We start from the raw sequence: 18683 nt of genomic DNA, 5'->3' as shown, positions 1-18683 counted from the left end.
GTTTAAGTATAGAATATACCTACTTTGTAGAACATTTGCTTTCGCAATAAATTTATCACAGCAATATACATTTACATAATATGTATATACATATACATAACATTGTTATGATGCCCTGAGAAGTATAGTCTTAACAAATTTATTTTTAATTTTTTGCTTACTAATAGAAATTAAATTTATCACAGCAATATTATGTATATGTATATTGCTGTGATAAATTTATTTTCTATTAGTAAGAAAAAAATATTTATCAGCATAGATTTCCAAAAGCACAGAAATGATTCTGTGAATTTATTCATTAAAATAGCCACTCAGAAGTCGTTTTATCCCTTGTAAGCGAGCGATTTTCTTAAATGCCACGCTCCCAGATAAAACCATATACCTCGTCCTCGTGGGTCAGTTTCAAAAACCACAGAAATGATTCTGTGTGATTCTGAAAGGCCAACGCAGAGTATTTCAACCAAAACATACGTAAAATAGTTGAGAATTCGCAGAAATGAAAGACAAACGAAAGAAAAAGAAGTATAACTTCAATGCGCACACATGTGAATATGTCACCAACCAAAAATTGAAACATTGTTCTACAAAAACAACAACAGCATAAGCATGGAACATTGTGTTGTGTTGTCGTGTCGGCCGAGCTGTGCCGAAAGAAACGAACAAACGATCGCCGATTGTCACCGCTTCGCTTGCTGCTCGCACATCTTCGCAGACAAGGTTGCGTTACATTCATATGGATGGAGCGAGGTTGCGCAACTTTGCGTTACTTTTATATGGAAGGTTTCGCAACCAGAATCTATCGCAACCTTTTCCGGCGTCATATAAGAAGTATAACTTCAAAAAAATTTAAAAAAATTTAGAGTTTGTGGAATAAACTTTTTTTCATACGTTTCTTCGCTACAGTAAACACATTTGAGACTAACGTCACTCATTTTTACAATGGATGTAAAACTGATCGCTGTAAACGAACGAAGCAAACAAAAGTGTCAAGCGTTTACTAACAACAACCGCGGTATGGTGATCAGTACGCTTGACCTTTTTTCGACGATTTTACCTGTATCGCCCCACGGAAACTGTCAGATTATATGATTTTCGTGATTCTGACAGAATTACCTTTAAAATGAAAAAAAAAATCTATCGCGCTCGAGTATTTCAATGTGACGTTTTTTTTTACAGATTTGTCACCCTGCTATTTCTCTAAGCCATCCTCAAACTGTCAGAATATTGAAATATACACTCATCTTCATGCATTTAATTTACCATCTCTTAATCTTACGCGCTCGAGTTTCCCGAAGGATCGATTTTTTTTCTCTAATCTGACGAACTCCCCCCAACGCACGCCTCCATATTAAGGGCTCATATTTGGTAGGGGTACATAAAAAGGTGCAATGTTTCTCCCCATAAAGTTTTCTGGCACGCTTAAGTAACTGCAAAAATCCCCTCTTGGGCTCCCCTACTATAAATTTGTCTTTGTGCATATTGAGAAGTTCTTTATATTCTTCAACGAGGATTTTGTATCTCGACGGGCAATATATTGCAGTAATTGACAAGGGTTGGTTCATTGCTTTAAATGTAATAGTTGTGGTTTGAATATTGTGCGTACTGATTTTTCTATCCTCATAATGTTTAATGCTGTTTTTAACAATAACAGCAGTGCCTCCCCTCGCACAATTACTAGGGTGGATTGTATGATAGATATCGTAGTTTTTGAAAATTATATGGCTGTGTCTCGTAAAATGAGTTTCGGATATTAGACATACATTTATTTTCTCTTTTTGTAAAATAAGTAGAAGCTCTTCTTGGTGCTTTAATAGTCCAATTGCATTCCATGTCATAATTCGGAGAGCAACATTCATGCCTTAGATTTTGTTTTATTTTTTTCGAGGTTATTTAAACGGCTGCACAGATCGTTATTGAATTTTTCTTGTTTTTAACATCTCAAGGATCATCTTTGTGTTTTTTTTCGTTTACCACGTTTGAGTTGCTTTTCAGTACTTCAGAAAAAGTGAGCTTACTCGTCTGTACACGATTCTGCTTGTTGACAGTACTTTTACTACCAATGGGTGGATTATTTGATGTACTGGGCAAATTTGTGGATACTTTTTGTTGCTTCAAGGCTTTGTTATGAATGCTTTGAAGCTCCTTGGCAACAATACATCCTCTGATTACGACACTAGTTTACCGTTAGTTTTTTTCGGTTTAGCTCTTGACAATTCTTACAAAAACAAATACATTGTGCAACAATTTCGTGACGTCACACTCTTGCGTTGAGAAGAACAAGCATAGAAATGCATACAAATTGTAAACAGAAAAGTAAACACTTTTGGAAATCCCCAAAATAATATTAATTCATTCGTCTTTGTAGAAAAAATTTCAGTGGAATGTTTAGATTATTGTTGCGAGAAAAGATATATATAAGTAGTTTTAGGCACATCCACAATAAATAGAGTAGCATGTGTGGAAATTGTTCAAATGAAGAAAACCAGTGAAAGTGTACTCTTGTATTTATTTAAATTTCTAAGCATAAATATATTAATTTTTTAAAATGAAATGTGCAGTGGCTTGTTGTAATAATTATTATGCAATTAAAGGATCGAAAACGAGTTTTTTCAGTTTTTCGGCCGATTTAAAAGTTGCCAAAAAATGGGTGTTATTTTGCAAAATAAATGATATATTCACAATTCTCTTATCATAATTTCATACATCTGATACATCTGAACTTATAATATATGTATATATTTATATACAACACAAGAAACGTCTTCTCCATTTGAATCACAACTTAATAGACAATTTTATTATCAATAGGCCGATATATTTCTTTAGAAATGATTCAAATCTTTTCACTCAACAATATTCAATCGCATCACTAAAACTTTTCATTAAAATCGAAAGAATTAATAATATTTTGCGAATTTACAAAAGTGTTCACTTTTCTGTTTACAATTTGCAAGCCATTTGACAGTTTTTCACTCTTGTTCTTCTCAACACGCAACTATGACGTTTCATAATGGCGGTTGTCGTAATCTTGTATTCTATCATTCTTGAGTTTGCTGGATGGCTTTCGCCACAGTTACAGCATTTTGGTTTTTCTGAGTTTGGTTTTTGGCACTCGATGGTTTTGTGCTTACCACCGCATTTAACGCACTTTGACATTTTGTCACAGAAGTTCTTGGTGTGTCCGAATGCCTGGCAATTTTTACATTGTGGAATAAGTTTAGAATTCCTAATAGGCTCGATGAGAACAACGGTGTGGGGAATGTGTTTGATTTCATAAATATTCTTGATGTCTTCATTAGAATCAAAAGTAGCTAAAAACATGTTTAAGGGTTCTCCCTTAAATCAGCGATAATATCATTAATGCTACACGAATGGTGGAGATTTTTAATCATAGCTGTTAAGAAATAGATACCTAGTTTATATTTGCGAATTTAGTAGTAGAAATCATCACTGCTACTTTTATACATATTTTGTTATGTGCCAACATTCTTAGCACTTAATTGTATACAACAACATTGTTTAAACTAAAGATATGCTTGCTTTAAGTCTGAGCGCCGGCAATCGCTAAACCGGTTTTGGCTATTTGAGTGACTTTGATAACGCACTCTTATCATACTTGCTTAGGCAAGCATACATACCTACATTAGTGTAAATGCATAGAATTAGAACATGTACCACTATCTCAGCTGATCTTTATACCGTAGCCACCGTATGAATTAGGAGAAAGGCTGTAGGTTAATCAACTTGTTACAGCTGTTAATTTAGTCTGTCGCATTAGAATGTCGCGATAACCGCAAGCGCAAGCGCAAGCAATTAATCATTGTTAAATATTATATAAAATAAGCGCGATCGGCAACAAAATTAAATCGTAATAAATCGTTTTAACTAAAATAATTAAATTCGTTTTTCTTTTCGTTCGAATCATTTACACGGTCAATAAAAAAGCTTATTGTCCTCCAAACATTTTGGTGACCCCGACGTGATCGCGGAATTAACATAATAATAATTTCGTAATTTTTCGCAAATTTATTTAAAACTTTCGGTCGTTGACGCAAAAAATGGCACCCAAGAAAATGGAATCAGCTGAAGCCCAGAAGAAGCTGAATTCATTTATCCAACAAGTCACCGTACTCAACAACACGTTGACTTTCGATGTCTTGCGTGAATTCGACGAAGCTGCCGTGGAGGTACGTATCGAGCAAGTGGATAGGCTGGAAAAAAGGTTTGATGCTCTCTACACGCAACTAGAGGACAACGACACTGATGATCTTTTAGCGGAATTTACCAACCACTACATTGAGGTAAAACCCAAACTGACACGTCAGCGGCACGCTTGCGGGGCTTCCGAAGCTCACAGCTCTACGACGCGGCCATTTGCTGGCGATCAAACGTCAATTATTGTTTCTCAGCCAAAGCAGAGGTTACCGGTCCTGCAAATTCCAACGTTCAACGGTAAATATTCGGAATGGCCAGATTTCTTCTCGATGTTCAACACCGTTGTACATCAGGACGTAGACTTAACAAGAATTGAGAAATTCCAGCACCTTCGGTCAAGTCTACATGATGCAGCGTTGGACACCATTCGTTCATTAGAGATAAATGAACAAAATTATGATAAGGCTATTGATTTGCTAAAGGCTAGATTTGATAATAAACGCTTAAATTTCCAGGCTCATATCAGAGATATTTTTCAGCTCAAGAGGGTAGAGGGTGATAAGGTTGCCAAACTTCGAGAACTCAGCGACATCGTAAACGCTCACTTGCGGGCATTGCAAACTATGGGAACCAAGGAACAGATTGCTGACTGTTTACTCATTCAACTAGTGTCCCAAAATTTGGACGTCAAATCTCGCGCGAAATGGGAGGAGCAAACACCTGTAAGCGAAATACCTACATGGAATTCAATGGCTAGATTTTTGGAACAACGCTGTCAGCAACTGGAAAATGTAGAGTATGTCCTTGGACTTCCGGAAAAACAGGTAGGCAAGAAATTGTCAAATCACCTTAGTCGTAAGGTTCTGTTAACGGCAGCTGTAGCTGGATGCATATTGTGCAGTTCTAGTGAACACAAAATCGCAAAGTGCAAGCAGTTTCTAAGCCTTTCGCCCACCATGCGCTATAAAGAAGCAAAACGATTAAACTTATGCTTGAATTGCCTTCGAGTCGGGCATTCACTTAAAGACTGCAAGTCCGGACACTGTAGACATTGCACGTCGAAGCATCACAGTCTGCTTCATCAAGACACAAATTCTTTTCCTACAATTTCACAACCAATGGTTTCTGATAAACCAACGCAGCTATCACAACCAACTACATCTAGTTCGTTCAACCCGTATTCGCTTTCTTCTTCATCTTTCGGTCCTTCAGCCTCTGCACTCGTCGCATCTGAAGTTCAGGCTAGCGTTGCTGACAGAGATTTCGTTCTCTTAGCAACCGCCATAATTTATGTAAAAAATCGATCTGGCTCCCTCATTCCCTGTAGGGCTCTGCTAGATTCTGCATCACAATTGAACTTTATAACGAATCGACTCGCTAATCAACTACAATTGAAGAAGATCAAATCTTCACAATTCATTTCTGGTATAGGCCAAAATGATTTCGTTGCTAATCATATCGTTAATTTCGACCTGCATTCGCGCAGTAACGATTACATTGCCAAATTGTCTGCGGTTATCACCCCCACCATAACCGATGTTCAACCATCTCGTTCTTTAAAGGGTATTAATTGGAATATACCACAAAACATACGCTTAGCAGATCCATACTTTTTCGAACCGCAACGCGTTGATATGCTCATTGGAGCTAGTTTATTCTTTGACCTGCTATGCGTCGGCCAGATACGCCTGGCTGAAAATTTACCGCTTTTACAAAAGACAAAGCTAGGGTGGGTTGTATCAGGCGCAACAACATACAACATTTCGAAGCTATCTTGCTTAGCAGCCATCGACACGGCTCTAGCAAATGACACAGATGACGACTTACATAACCTAGTTCAACGCTTTTGGGAAATAGAGAATTGTATTGACTTCACACAAAAGACTACAATAGAGGAGGATTTGTGTGAAGAGCACTTTATAAAAACCCATAAGCGATTAGAATCTGGTGAGTTTTCGGTTCGATTACCAACAAAATCACCTTCTTGCGAACTAGGAGAGTCGTATCAGCAGGCTATCAATCGATTCAAGGCTTTAGAGCGGAAATTTCAGCGCAATGCTGAACTAAAACAACAATATTCGTCATTCATTAGGGAGTACTTTGATTTGAACCATATGTCAGTCGTTGACACTATACCAAAGCAAATTCCAATGAATTTTATGCCACATCACTGTGTTTTAAAGGCTGATAGCACAACAACAAAACTACGTGTGGTTTTTGATGGCTCTGCGCCAACCAGCAATGGACTTTCGTTGAATTCGATTCTGATGAAAGGACCAACCATTCAACCTCCACTTTTTGATATTTTGCTTCGATTTCGCACTTTCAAAATTGCTCTTACTGCAGATATTTGTAAAATGTATCGCTGTGTAAGGATAGCTAATCCAGACAACTTCCTGCAGTGTATAATATGGAGGGACAAACCTAATGAAGATTTTCGCATTTTTAAGTTGGATACAGTCACCTATGGAACGAAGCCAGCTTCTTTTCTGGCCATTCGTTCAATGCAGCAGCTTGGCCGTGATGAAGCTCATGTTTATCCCGTTGGAGCCGAAACGATACACCATGGATTTTACGTGGATGACATGATTACCGGTGCAGACTCGGTGGGTGAGGCAAAGGTGATATTAAATGAGACTAAAAAGTGTTTGTCTCTCGGAAACTTTCACTTGAGGAAATGGTGTTCGAATGATGATCGAGTCTTGATTGATATTGAAGATAATGACAAACAGGACTTCCTAACCTTCGACGACGGTACAAGCATAACAAAGACACTTGGATTGGTTTGGGACCCAAAGTTGGACGTATTCATATTTTCCTTTTCACCCTTCGGAACATCGGCTAAGGTAACTAAACGCACAATCCTTTCGGCTATAGCTAGGCTTTACGACCCCCTTGGTCTGATCGGACCTGTGGTGGCCAAAGCCAAAATATTCTTGCAGCATTTGTGGAAAGAGAAGCTACATTGGGACGAAAGCCCACCTCAAGGAATTCAAACAGAATGGCTAGAAATATGCAATCAATACAAACTAATAACTCGTTTTAGTTTTGATCGATACTTGCTGATGCCAGAAGCTGAAGTACAACTACATGGATTTTGTGATGCAAGTGAGGCTGCCTATGGGGCCTGCATATACATACGCGCTGAAAGAGGCGGACACATCCGAACCAACCTTCTCTGCTCCAAATCTCGCGTAGCTCCACTAAAACCTTTAACGGTACCGAGGCTTGAGCTAAGTGGTGCATTACTGTTAGCAGAATTAATCGCAAAGGCAATCAATTCTGCGCATTTCAAAGCAAAAGGAGTATTTTGTTGGTCTGACTCCACAACAGTGCTATCGTGGTTGCGTAGTGAACCAGCTAATTTCAACGTTTTTGTCGCAAATCGCATTAACAGCATTCAAACTCTCACAACAGGTATGGTTTGGAGCCATGTTCCAACAGATTCCAACCCAGCGGACGTTCTTTCAAGAGGAGCTAGCCCCAAGGAACTATTAAACATGAATTTATGGAAATACGGTCCCTCTTATCTGGGTGGCGATCAATCTAACTGGCCTAAATCTCCTCTCCTACCAACAAAGGACCTGCCTGAGGGCCGAAAGCGTGCATTTGTATTTGTTTCTACTTCAGACATATCTTTAAGTTGCAAATTTGTTAACTCATTTGAACAATTACAGAGAGTATATGCATATATTTATCGGTTTTCCAGAAGAGCTGGAATGAGATTTTCTGGACCACTCAAAGTAAAGGAATTACAGGAAGGAACCTTTATACTTATACGAATGATTCAAAAGGCACATCTTCGAGATGAATACAAAGCACTCGAATCCAAAGAAGCGATAAAGTCTTCATCTGAAATTCGTTCGCTCGTTCCCTTTCTCGACGAGCGCGGTTTACTTCGAGTTGGTGGAAGACTTCAGCATTCAAATTTGGATTTTTCATCGAAACACCCAATTATTTTGCCAAAACGTCACCCGGTGACTGACGCAATCATCAGCAGTTTTCATAGGAAACTTTTACACGCTGGACCTCAATCGCTATTAGCATCTATTCGTCTACAGTATTGGCCTATTGGCGGGCGTAAAACCGTAAGTCGAATTATTAACAAATGCGTTCGTTGTTTTCATGTCAAGCCTAAGCTTATGGAACATTTAATGGGAAATTTACCATCGGAAAGAGTTAAATGCAATCGAGCATTCCTAACTACCGGATGGGACTTTTGTGGGCCATTTTTCTACAAATCGGACGTACGCAATAGAGCTCCAATTAAATGCTACATTTGCATCTTTATTTGTTTCGCCACCAAGGCCGTTCATTTGGAGCTGGTAAAAGATTTGGCAACCTCATCATTCCTCGCAGCCCTTAAGAGATTTATTTGTACGCGCGGCAGACCTCAAACTATATGGTCAGACAATGCCACCAATTTTGTTGGAGCTAAAAATGAGCTATCGGAACTGAAAAAACTATTTTTGAGCCAAGAGCATTCGAAAGTGATTCACGAGCAGTGTGCGAGCGATCAAATTGAATGGAAGGTGATACCCCCTCGCTCTCCCCACTTTGGCGGTTTGTGGGAGGCAGCAGTCAAAATGGCCAAATATCATTTTTATAGAGTTGTGGGCCTTTCTAAATTAAGCTTTGATGAGCTTCGCACACTTGTGTGCCAAATATCCGCGATTATAAACTCACGACCTTTATGTCCCATTACAGAGAGTCCTGACGATCTCGAGGTGCTTACCCCTGCGCACTTTCTCATTGGCGCACCCTTCACATCCGTGGTAGAGCCTGACATCACTCCTCTCAATATTAATCATCTTAGCAGATGGCAGCGAGTGTGCTACCTGCAACAACAATTCTGGAAGAAATGGCAGTCAGAATATCTAACTCTTCTACAACAACGCCATAAATGGCACTCATCTTCGTTGAATCTCAAGCTCGGGGACGTGGTTTTGATAAAGGACGAGAACAATCCCCCGCTAAAGTGGCCTTTGGCTAGAGTCATCGAAACCATTTCCGGAAAGGACCAGGTGGTGCGAGTCGCAGTTCTAAAGACACCAAATGGCGTGTACAAGCGAGCTGTTTCCAAGCTGTGTCTCCTACCAATCGATGATAATATCTTGATAGCCTAAACCTTTCAACGGGCGGAGTATGTTAAGAAATAGATACATAGTTTATATTTGCGAATTTAGTAGTAGAAATCATCACTGCTACTTTTATACATATGTTATGTGCCAACATTCTTAGCACTTAATTGTATACAACAACATAGTTTAAACTAAAGATATGCTTGCTTTAAGTCTGAGCGCCGGCAATCGCTAAACCGGTTTTGGCTATTTGAGTGACTTTGATAACGCACTCTTATCATACTTGCTTAGGCAAGCATACATACCTACATTAGTGTAAATGCATAGAATTAGAACATGTACCACTATCTCAGCTGATCTTTATACCGTAGCCACCGTATGAATTAGGAGAAAGGCTGTAGGTTAATCAACTTGTTACAGCTGTTAATTTAGTCTGTCGCATTAGAATGTCGCGATAACCGCAAGCGCAAGCGCAAGCAATTAATCATTGTTAAATATTATATAAAATAAGCGCGATCGGCAACAAAATTAAATCGTAATAAATCGTTTTAACTAAAGTAATTAAATTCGTTTTTCTTTTCGTTCGAATCATTTACACGGTCAATAAAAAAGCTTATTGTCCTCCAAACAATAGCCTTTATTGGGCGCGTTTTTTTTTGTCTTCAAAGGAATACTATGAAGCTCTCGACGCAGACAACATTTTTGTCACTTATCTGTAGTCATCACTTGATGTAACTTTTATTTTATGAATGTCGTTATTTAATAGTTTAAATACAAATAAGCTTTTAGTATTATCTTTAATTAATTATTATTTAGTTCTTTATAATTACAGATATTCGAAATCATAATATGTGGAGGCCGCGGTTCATATTTCGGTTTTTCATATTTAACTGTGTGGTTTTCACCGTTCGATGAAAAAGTATTTTCTTTTAAGATCACTTCTGGTGAAACTTCGGTCTTACGCTCTTTAAAATCCAGTCTATTTCCATAGCTACATAATTCTTCCTCATCAGTTTCGTATTGAGATTGATTATAATTAGGAATACTTGCAGAGCTGGAGTGTTTTCGTCCATCCGGACAACATGACCTAGCCAGCGTAGCCGCTGTCTTTTAATTCGCTGAACTATATCAATGTCGTCGTATATCTCGTACAGCTCATCGTTCCATCGACTGCGATATTCGCCGTGGCCAACGCGCAAAGGACCATAAATCTTTCGCAGAACTTTTCTCTCGAAAACTCGCAACGTCGACTCATCCGTTGTTGACATCGCCAAAGCCTCTGCACCATATAGCAGGACGGGAATTATGAGTGACTTATAGAGTTTGGTTTTTGTTCGTCGAGAGAGGACTTTGCTTCCCAATTGCCTACTCATTCCGAAGCAGCACCTGTTGGCAAGAGATATCCTGCGTTGGATTTCTAGGCTGACATTGTTGGTGGTGTTAATACTGGTTCCTAAATAGACGAAATTATCTACAACTTCAAAGTTTTGACTGTCAACAGTGGTCTGAGTGCCAAGTCGCGAGTGCGACGACTGTTTGTTTGATGACAGGAGATATTTCGTCTTGCCCTCGTTCACTGCCAGACCCATTTGCTTTGCTTCCTTATTCAGTCTGGGGAAAGCAGAACTAACGGCGCGGGTGTTGAGGCCGATAATATCAATATCATCGGCATACGCCAGAAGTTGTACACTCTTATAGAGGATGGTACCTTCTCTATTTAGTTCTGCAGCTCGAACTATTTTCTCGAGGAGCAGGTTGAAAAAGTCGCACGATAGGGAATCACCATGTCTGAAACCTCATTTGGTATCGAACGGCTCGGAGAGGTCCTTCCCGATTCTGACGGAGCTTTTGGTATTGCTCAACGTCAGCTTACACAGCCGTATTAGTTTTGCGGGGATACCAAATTCAGACATTGCGGCATAAAGGCAGCTCCTTTTCGTGCTGTCGAAAGCAGCTTTGAAATCGACGAAGAGGTGGTGTGTGTCGATTCTCTTTTTACGGGACTTTTCCAAGATTTGTCGCATGGTGAATATCTGGTCGGTTGTTGATTTACGAGGTCTAAATCCACACTGATAATATCCAATCAGTTTGTTGACGGTGGGCTTTAATCTTTCACACAATACGCTCGACAGAACCTTATATGCGATGTTGAGGAGGCTAATCCCACGGAAGTTGGCGCAGATTATGGGGTCTCCTTTTTTATGGATTGGGCATAGCACACTTAAATTCCAATCGTTGGGCATACTTTCGTCCGACCATATTTTACAAAGAAGCTGATGCATGCTCCGTATCAGTTCTTCGCCGCCGTGTTTGAATAGCTCGGCCGGCAATCCGTCGGCCCCTGCCGCTTTGTTGTTCTTCAGGCGGGCAATTGCTATTCGAACTTCTTCATGGTCGGGTAATCGAACGTCTGCTCTATCGTCATCGATTGGGGTATCGGGTTCGCCGTCTCCTGGCGTTGTGCGTTCACTGCCATTCAGCAGGCTGGAGAAGTGTTCCCTCCATAATTTAAGTATACTCTGGGCATCGGTGACTAGATCACCTTTGGGCGTTCTACAAAATAATGCTCCGGTCTTGAAACCTTCTGTAAGCCGCCGCATTTTTTCGTAGAATTTTCGAGCATTACCCCTGTCGGCCAGCTTATCAAGCTCTTCGTACTCACTCATTTCGGCATCTTTCTTTTACTGTCTGCAGATGCGTCTTGCTTCCCTCTTCAACTCTCGGTATCTATCCCATCCCTCACGTGTTGTGGTCGATCGTAACGTTGCGAGGTAGGCAGCCTGTTTTCTCTCCGCTGCGACATGGCACTCCTCGTCGTACCAGCTGTTCTTTTGCACTTTCCGAAAACCAATGGTTTCGGTTGCAGCTGTACGTAAGGAGTTTGAAATGCCGTCCCACAGTTCCCTTATACCGAGTTGTTGACGAGTGCTCTCAGAGAGCAGGAGTGCAAGTCGAGTAAAAAATCGTTCGGCTGTCTGTTGTGATTGCAGCTTCTCGACGTTGAACCTTCCTTGTGTTTGTTGGCGTGCGTTTTTTGATGTACAGAAGCGGGTGCGAATCTTGGCTGCAACAATATAGTGGTCCGAGTCGATGTTTGGACCTCGGAGCGCACGCACATCTAAAAAACTGGAGACGTGTCTTGCGTCTATCACAACATGATCGATCTGGTTGGTAGTTTTTCGATCCGGAGGCAGCCAGGTAGCTTGATGAATTTTCTTATGCTGGAATATAGTACTACAGATAACCATATTTCGGGCCCCGGCGAAGTCAATCAGCCTCAACCCATTTAGGGATGTTTCCTCGTGGAGGCTGAATTTACCGACCGTAGTGCCAAAGATACCTTCTTTGCCCACCCTGGCGTTAAAGTCGCCAAGCACGATTTTGACATCGTGGCGGGGGCATCTCTCATAAGTGCGCTCAAGCACTCATAAAAGGCATCTTTGGTCACATCGTCCTTCTCTTCCGTCGGGGCGTGGGCGCAAATCAGCGATATGTTGAAGAACCTCGTTTTGATGCGGATTGTGGCTAGACGTTCATTCACCGGAGTGAATGATAGTACTCGGCGGCGGAGTCTCTCTCCCACCACGAATCCCACATCAAACATGCGCTCCTTTATATGGCCACTGTAGTAAATGCCACAAGGACCTACTCGTATCTGTCCTTGTCCCGTCCATCGCATTTCTTGGACGGCGGTGATGTCAGCCTTTATTTTCACGAGGACATCGACCAGCTGGGCAGCAGCACCATCCCAATTAAGGGACTGGACATTCCAGGTGCATGCCCTCAAATGATCGTCATCGAAAGGGGGGTCTCTCATCCGAGGCTGATTGTTGCGTTTTCATTGGAGTGTTTTTGTACGTGGCGGGTCCCAAACCCAGCGCACAACCCTGCGGAGGGTATGCTTCGCCTTCTCACTGTAGCTCGCCTTCGAACGGATGTTCTTAGGCTACCCAGAGGATACTTGGTCAAAGACTGGAAGTCGTGAGCTGCTTGAGTCATATGTAAAAGAATCATTTCTGGGCACTCCCAAGTGAATGGCGATCCGAGAACTTTCCTCACTTGCGTGAACTTCTACACATGACTCCATCCACCCTTCTACACACGACTCTATCCTCCATAGCCAATAGTTAGTAAAAATAAATATATATGTGGCAACTACGAGAAGAAACGTTCACCAATTTCGCTGTATACTTTTAGGCTAGTGTAGTACACTTAAAAAAGCTTAACTTAAAGAACGCAAATACAATTTGGTTCTTGTATTGGATAACAATAAAGTTTATACTATGGTAGTAGCTTTTCCAAATTCCTTTTTGCTGGTCAAAGTCCAATAAGAAAAAATGGTATAGGTTGCCTTACATCTACTGAGAAACTTTTAGCAGGTGCAACAGCCTATCCACTCATTCATCTCACCGCACTTCAACTTCCAGTCTCCGTGAAAAGCACTTTGGTAGACAAACAAGTTATTTATTTTAAATAAATGTTGGCGATGGCCACAGTAGAGTGTACTCCTTTCTTACTATTAGGTTTAATATTTTGTATATTTTTCCTAATAAAATAATAATAATAATAATTTAATTATTGTAAATATTTATATTCCAAACCGTATGATTAAATATTAAGCACTGACCCCAACAAATTATAAGATTCCAAGTATTTTTAGCCTTACCGCAACAAGATGAGCTTTGCTCATCCAGCGCATGCCAACGATACGAGAGGTCCATTCCTTCAGTGCTAGAACGTTACACGTCACCTTAATCCAGTCAGCCATTTCTGTATAAAAAACACTACAGTGGTCGGTAGAAGTCGAGAAGTCAAGATTGATGGAGAAGTCCTTGCAGAACTCTCTCCTATCTTCCCATCCGTGAAAAAGCTCGCAGCGTCTTTTCTCCAGTGATCCGTCGGCGCTGAGAAAAAGCCGGCTGGAGTGGTTTTTGTGACGCACTGATCAAACTCTTCAGAAATGTTTAATTTGCGGAAGAGAGAATTTCGGTGTGTCTTTGCCCATATACCTTAGAGCACACATCGTAGCCATACACCTGCTATTGTTGGTGTCGTTCGTAGTACATCGGAATTGCCGATGCGAGCCGCTTTTTGGACACACTCTAGCTTTTTAGCAAGTGTACCCTTTTCGAGTGTCTTACACTAGACGAATACATCATAGAACATTATTTGCTTCAATATTGCTTCGTAGAGCCAAAACTCCGTTTTTGTTGAAAGTCCCCACCTTTTGCCCTCCTCTACAGCAATATGAGCCAACCGATGCCTTCCAAACTCTCCTCAATATTTGTTCTCTAAGAAAGTTTTCTATCAAAGATAACCCCAAGGTATTTGAACGTTTCAGCAGCATGAACCCCGAGCGAAGGAAAATACACAATTGGGATCTTATACCTTCTAGTAAATAAAACCATTACAGTTTTACTCAAGTACCCCCTCGGTTAGCCCATATACGGTGAGCCATAGTCCTCCAGCATTGTCTTTTAACCTTACAGTAACGACATCCGACAACAAGCGGTCGAAACTGAAGACGGATTGATGACGATCCGCCCCTCGTGCTCACCACATCCCAGATCCATCGAATCAGTTTCACTTCATTTTATCTGCGTAGGAGTTAGAATATTAAATATTCAATAAAATTATCGTTTCATTATAACATATTTACGGTTCGTGTCCTTTCGAAATCACCACGCAAGTGCAAAACCTTGATTGCACTTCTGTGATAACTTGTATACGACTACCACAGAAACCGTAAAAAATTGTGCACACTGCTTTCATTATAAGCCAAATTTTTTAACCCACTGGGAAATTTGCCAATCGAAAAACTTCGCTACGATCCTTTCGTATATATGCCGTAGATTTATGTGATCTAATTTCTAAAGCATTTTAAATAGCTGTTGACCCACATGAAAACAATTAGTTTACTTCACCTCAAAAACAGCATATTCAGAATTGGTTTCTGAATTATCGAGTAATTCCTTTATTTTCGCCTTATAAAAGTTCATTGCTCGCCAAGAGATGTCCCAGAAGATATGCGCCAGACAACGCAACCAATTTTGACGGCGCTGACCGCAAACTACCAAAACTGAAGAAAGGTTCAGTTTTGCCTTTATACCTCCAAGAGCGTTGTGGGAATGGGAAGCGGTGATGACCACTAAACATTTCGTCGTCCAAGTAATTGGGTACGTGTTACTAATACTGGAAGAGCTGGTAACACAGCACAATGGTTCCGCCCATAGACTAAACACGAAAAACTCCATCTCAGAGTTTTATCAAAATGTATACAAATCGCCTCCAAATTGTTAAGTCTTCTTATACATTACAGGTTTACTTTATAAAATTAGAATTAATTTTTAAAGCGAATCTGAGTTTTGGTGAAATATTTCGAAATATTTTCGAGTGCGCATTTCAAATTGATCTGTTAAAATGGTTCAGGTTCACAAATTAAAATAATTTTTAATGGATTTTGAAGTTAAAGGTGTATATTTTATCTTACGCATGGCGCTTCGTATCAATATGTACACTTATTTCATGCATGTGAAATTACAAAATTTTGCTATATATGACATCAAAAAACATATCGAAATAAGTAATCCAAATTCCAAGTTGTTAATATGAATGTAGTTCATAAATTATACTACATTCTTTATTTTTAATTAACAACTTAAAAACAAAAAACCAGAAACATAAACAAATTTTATATCACAGCTTATTTTATGCAGTGTACTTTTTACTAAAAATAAAATAAATGATTTATTTAATGAGATATCCGTTAGCTTTTAATACAGCTTTTAGTCAAGCTGGCATGAACTCAACTTAACCAGTGGATTCATGAGATGTGGACAATCCCATATAGTCAGGTCTGCACTGTGATTCGGTACATTTCGGCGTTTATTTAGAATACGACTTTCATGTACGAAACACTCAATTATATTTTGCACTGTCGAACTATCATTTTTTCGCTGTGATTTGCCATTTTTGAAGTGGTTTGTCCAATTAGCATTGCTCAATCATTACTGAAATTAGTACACTCAATTGGCTTCAAACTATTACTGAATGACGGCTTTAAAAATTAGAAATGCCTAGTACCGTTAACCACGCAAATGTCAAAATCGTGTTAAATTAAAAAAATTCAAATATTTTCTTAAAAAAACATGTGTTATTAAACTCATTAAGCAATAATAAAACAAAAAAACTCATATTTATTACCAGAAAATAAATTTATAGCCCTAATGCGCATTGAAATTTTATGGTGACAGACGGCAGACTTGTGCATTTAGACATCTGATAGTGAAATTTGTTTATTTATTAAAAAAAAAGTGAAATAAAACTGAATAAGATAAATTATTAATAGAAATTTTGGTATTTTGGGAAAATCAATATAAATTTAACGAAAAAATTCGTTTATTATTAACTACGTTAAAAGATAATAGAGTCCAATTAAAAGCAATAATTGATTGTAATGCGGAAAAGTGTGCGTAAAAGTTAAGAATATTGGAAAATGGAATAGCACACTGTGTGTTGTTTATTTTCTACCATTTAAAAATATTAAAAGTTGTTTTTGTTAATATATTTGCAAATAATTTAACTAGCAATATAAAACTGCTTACTTCTGATGCTGAATAAATATCTGTCAAAAAAAGATATCTGTCAAAAAATAGCAAAAATCGGCCATTTTTGGGCAGTGTTGCCTACTCAAATTTGGTAAATTAAGCTAAATGCACGTAATTCTTGTGCATTACAAAATTTGCATAAACATGGGTCTAATGCGCAAGTAAAAGTAAATTAAGCCTGCTAATGAAAATTAGCGCTGTCGTCTGTCAGGGCTATAACACAACTGTTGGGTTTTGTTCTAATGCAGAATTATCTTCATTATTAGCGGCCTCTATAGGTTTTTTTTTGTTATAAAGTTTGTTAAAAGAAGTTTTTTGGTTTCTCCATTGTTTAGATACCCAGCAACACAAGATCTATGTTTACGTTGGAATTGTCTTACACGCTAGTGATGTTAGTAACGTTGCTCAAACTTTCTTTCGTTAGTTATGTTAGTTACGTTGCTCAAACTTTCTTTCGTTCAATAAAACACCTTATTCCTTCGAAGGTTACACCAATAATGAATTTTATTCTTAAACCAATTTTACATCAAGTCAAACAAGTAAAATAAATTTGATGAGTCAGTAAAAATAAAAGTTGATAACAGGAAGTAAGCATTAATTACAATTTTTGCAAGTAAGTATTAATTACAATTTTTGCAATGTTTTAAATAATAAAATAAATTTAATGATACATATGTTCTTATTATTTTATTGGTGTCTTATGAAGTCAAGCAAATAAATTTGATGAGTCAGTAAAATAAAAACAATAGTGAGTGCACAAAATTTGATAACAGGAAGTAAGTATTATTTACAGTTGTTGTATTGTTTTAAATAATAAAATAAACTTAATGATATGTTCTTATATTTATTGGTGTCTTCTTGGTTTTGGTGGGGGTTGATGTGACGATATAACTCCTCCCCCCTTAGAGTAGAGCGATGGCCACAACGAAGTTGGTGGAGACAGAGCGGCTTCAGTAGGCTTAGGGTAGTACCGAATTCTGGGGTTTTTCCATAACAGAGTTACACAAGTGATAGTTAAGGTGATGAGTATCAATGTTATTATCGTTGTTATGTTTCTCCTTTGAATTGCATCCTTTCTTAATCTCGTAATATCATTTTTGTTGATGAAACTGTAATCTTTGATCTTCTCTAGGCTTAAAGTCTCTGTTATTGTTGATATTTGCACTTTCTCCAGATTTGGTGGTGCTACGAAGATTGTGTCCCAATGGACTGAAGGGTTGTCTTTATATGTTGTTCCCGCTATCGTGACGGAGCAATTCGTGTAGTGGAGAAGAGAGGTTCCTTCAATTGTGAAGTTTTGCCCACAATCAGAGATTATCGGTAGTCCCTTTACGTTGATAACCATTATATAATTATCTTCCGGTTGGAATATATTCGATGTGGGCCCCACATCGTTCACAGGACATATTGGTGTTTTATTATTTAAGATTCTCCCGATACAAGTTGAATTATTGGTGCTTTCGAAGTCATTTGACCTCTTGCAGTAATACACATTCTCAATTTTTGGGCAAATCTCTGTTAAGTACTGGAGCTCGTGGTTATTGTAACTTACGTATGGTTTTGTTTTAATTACTTTCGTATTATTCATAGGAAGAGGAATGAGATGGAAAAGCGAATTCGTACTTTTAGCCAAATTTGGAAGTTTTATATTAAAAATTAGGTTGCTATTATTATAATATGCTTGGAGTTCCAGAAGTTCGTAAAGGTGTCCGTCCGAAACTAAGTCAATATTCTGGGACTTAAAATGGTGTCTTATTTCATCCAATTCATCTGGATGAAGAATAAGCTTTGATACTATACCAAGTTTTGCGAGCATTACAGCTTCTATTATGTCAGAGAT

General features: G+C 38.8%; 1 protein-coding gene and 1 pseudogene across 1 annotated transcript; one reads left to right on the top strand and one right to left on the bottom strand.

Annotated features, from left to right (window-relative positions):
• Positions 1 to 306: 306 nt before the first annotated feature.
• On the bottom strand, positions 307 to 436 carry LOC125777937 (small nucleolar RNA U3; annotated as a pseudogene).
• A 3622-nt stretch (positions 437 to 4058) lies between these two features.
• On the top strand, positions 4059 to 9058 carry LOC125777592 (uncharacterized). The gene is made up of 3 exons (XM_049452682.1): positions 4059 to 7263; positions 8863 to 8930; positions 8975 to 9058. Exons 1-3 carry the CDS (start codon positions 4059 to 4061, stop codon positions 9056 to 9058), a joined length of 3357 nt encoding a protein of 1118 aa, XP_049308639.1.
• Positions 9059 to 18683: the final 9625 nt, after the last annotated feature.

This window comes from Bactrocera dorsalis, chromosome 3 (assembly GCF_023373825.1).
Source record: "Bactrocera dorsalis isolate Fly_Bdor chromosome 3, ASM2337382v1, whole genome shotgun sequence".
Lineage (NCBI taxonomy): Eukaryota > Metazoa > Arthropoda > Insecta > Diptera > Tephritidae > Bactrocera > Bactrocera dorsalis.
Note: the sequence above shows the minus strand (reverse complement) of the source record. Positions and strands in the feature narration are given on the sequence as shown.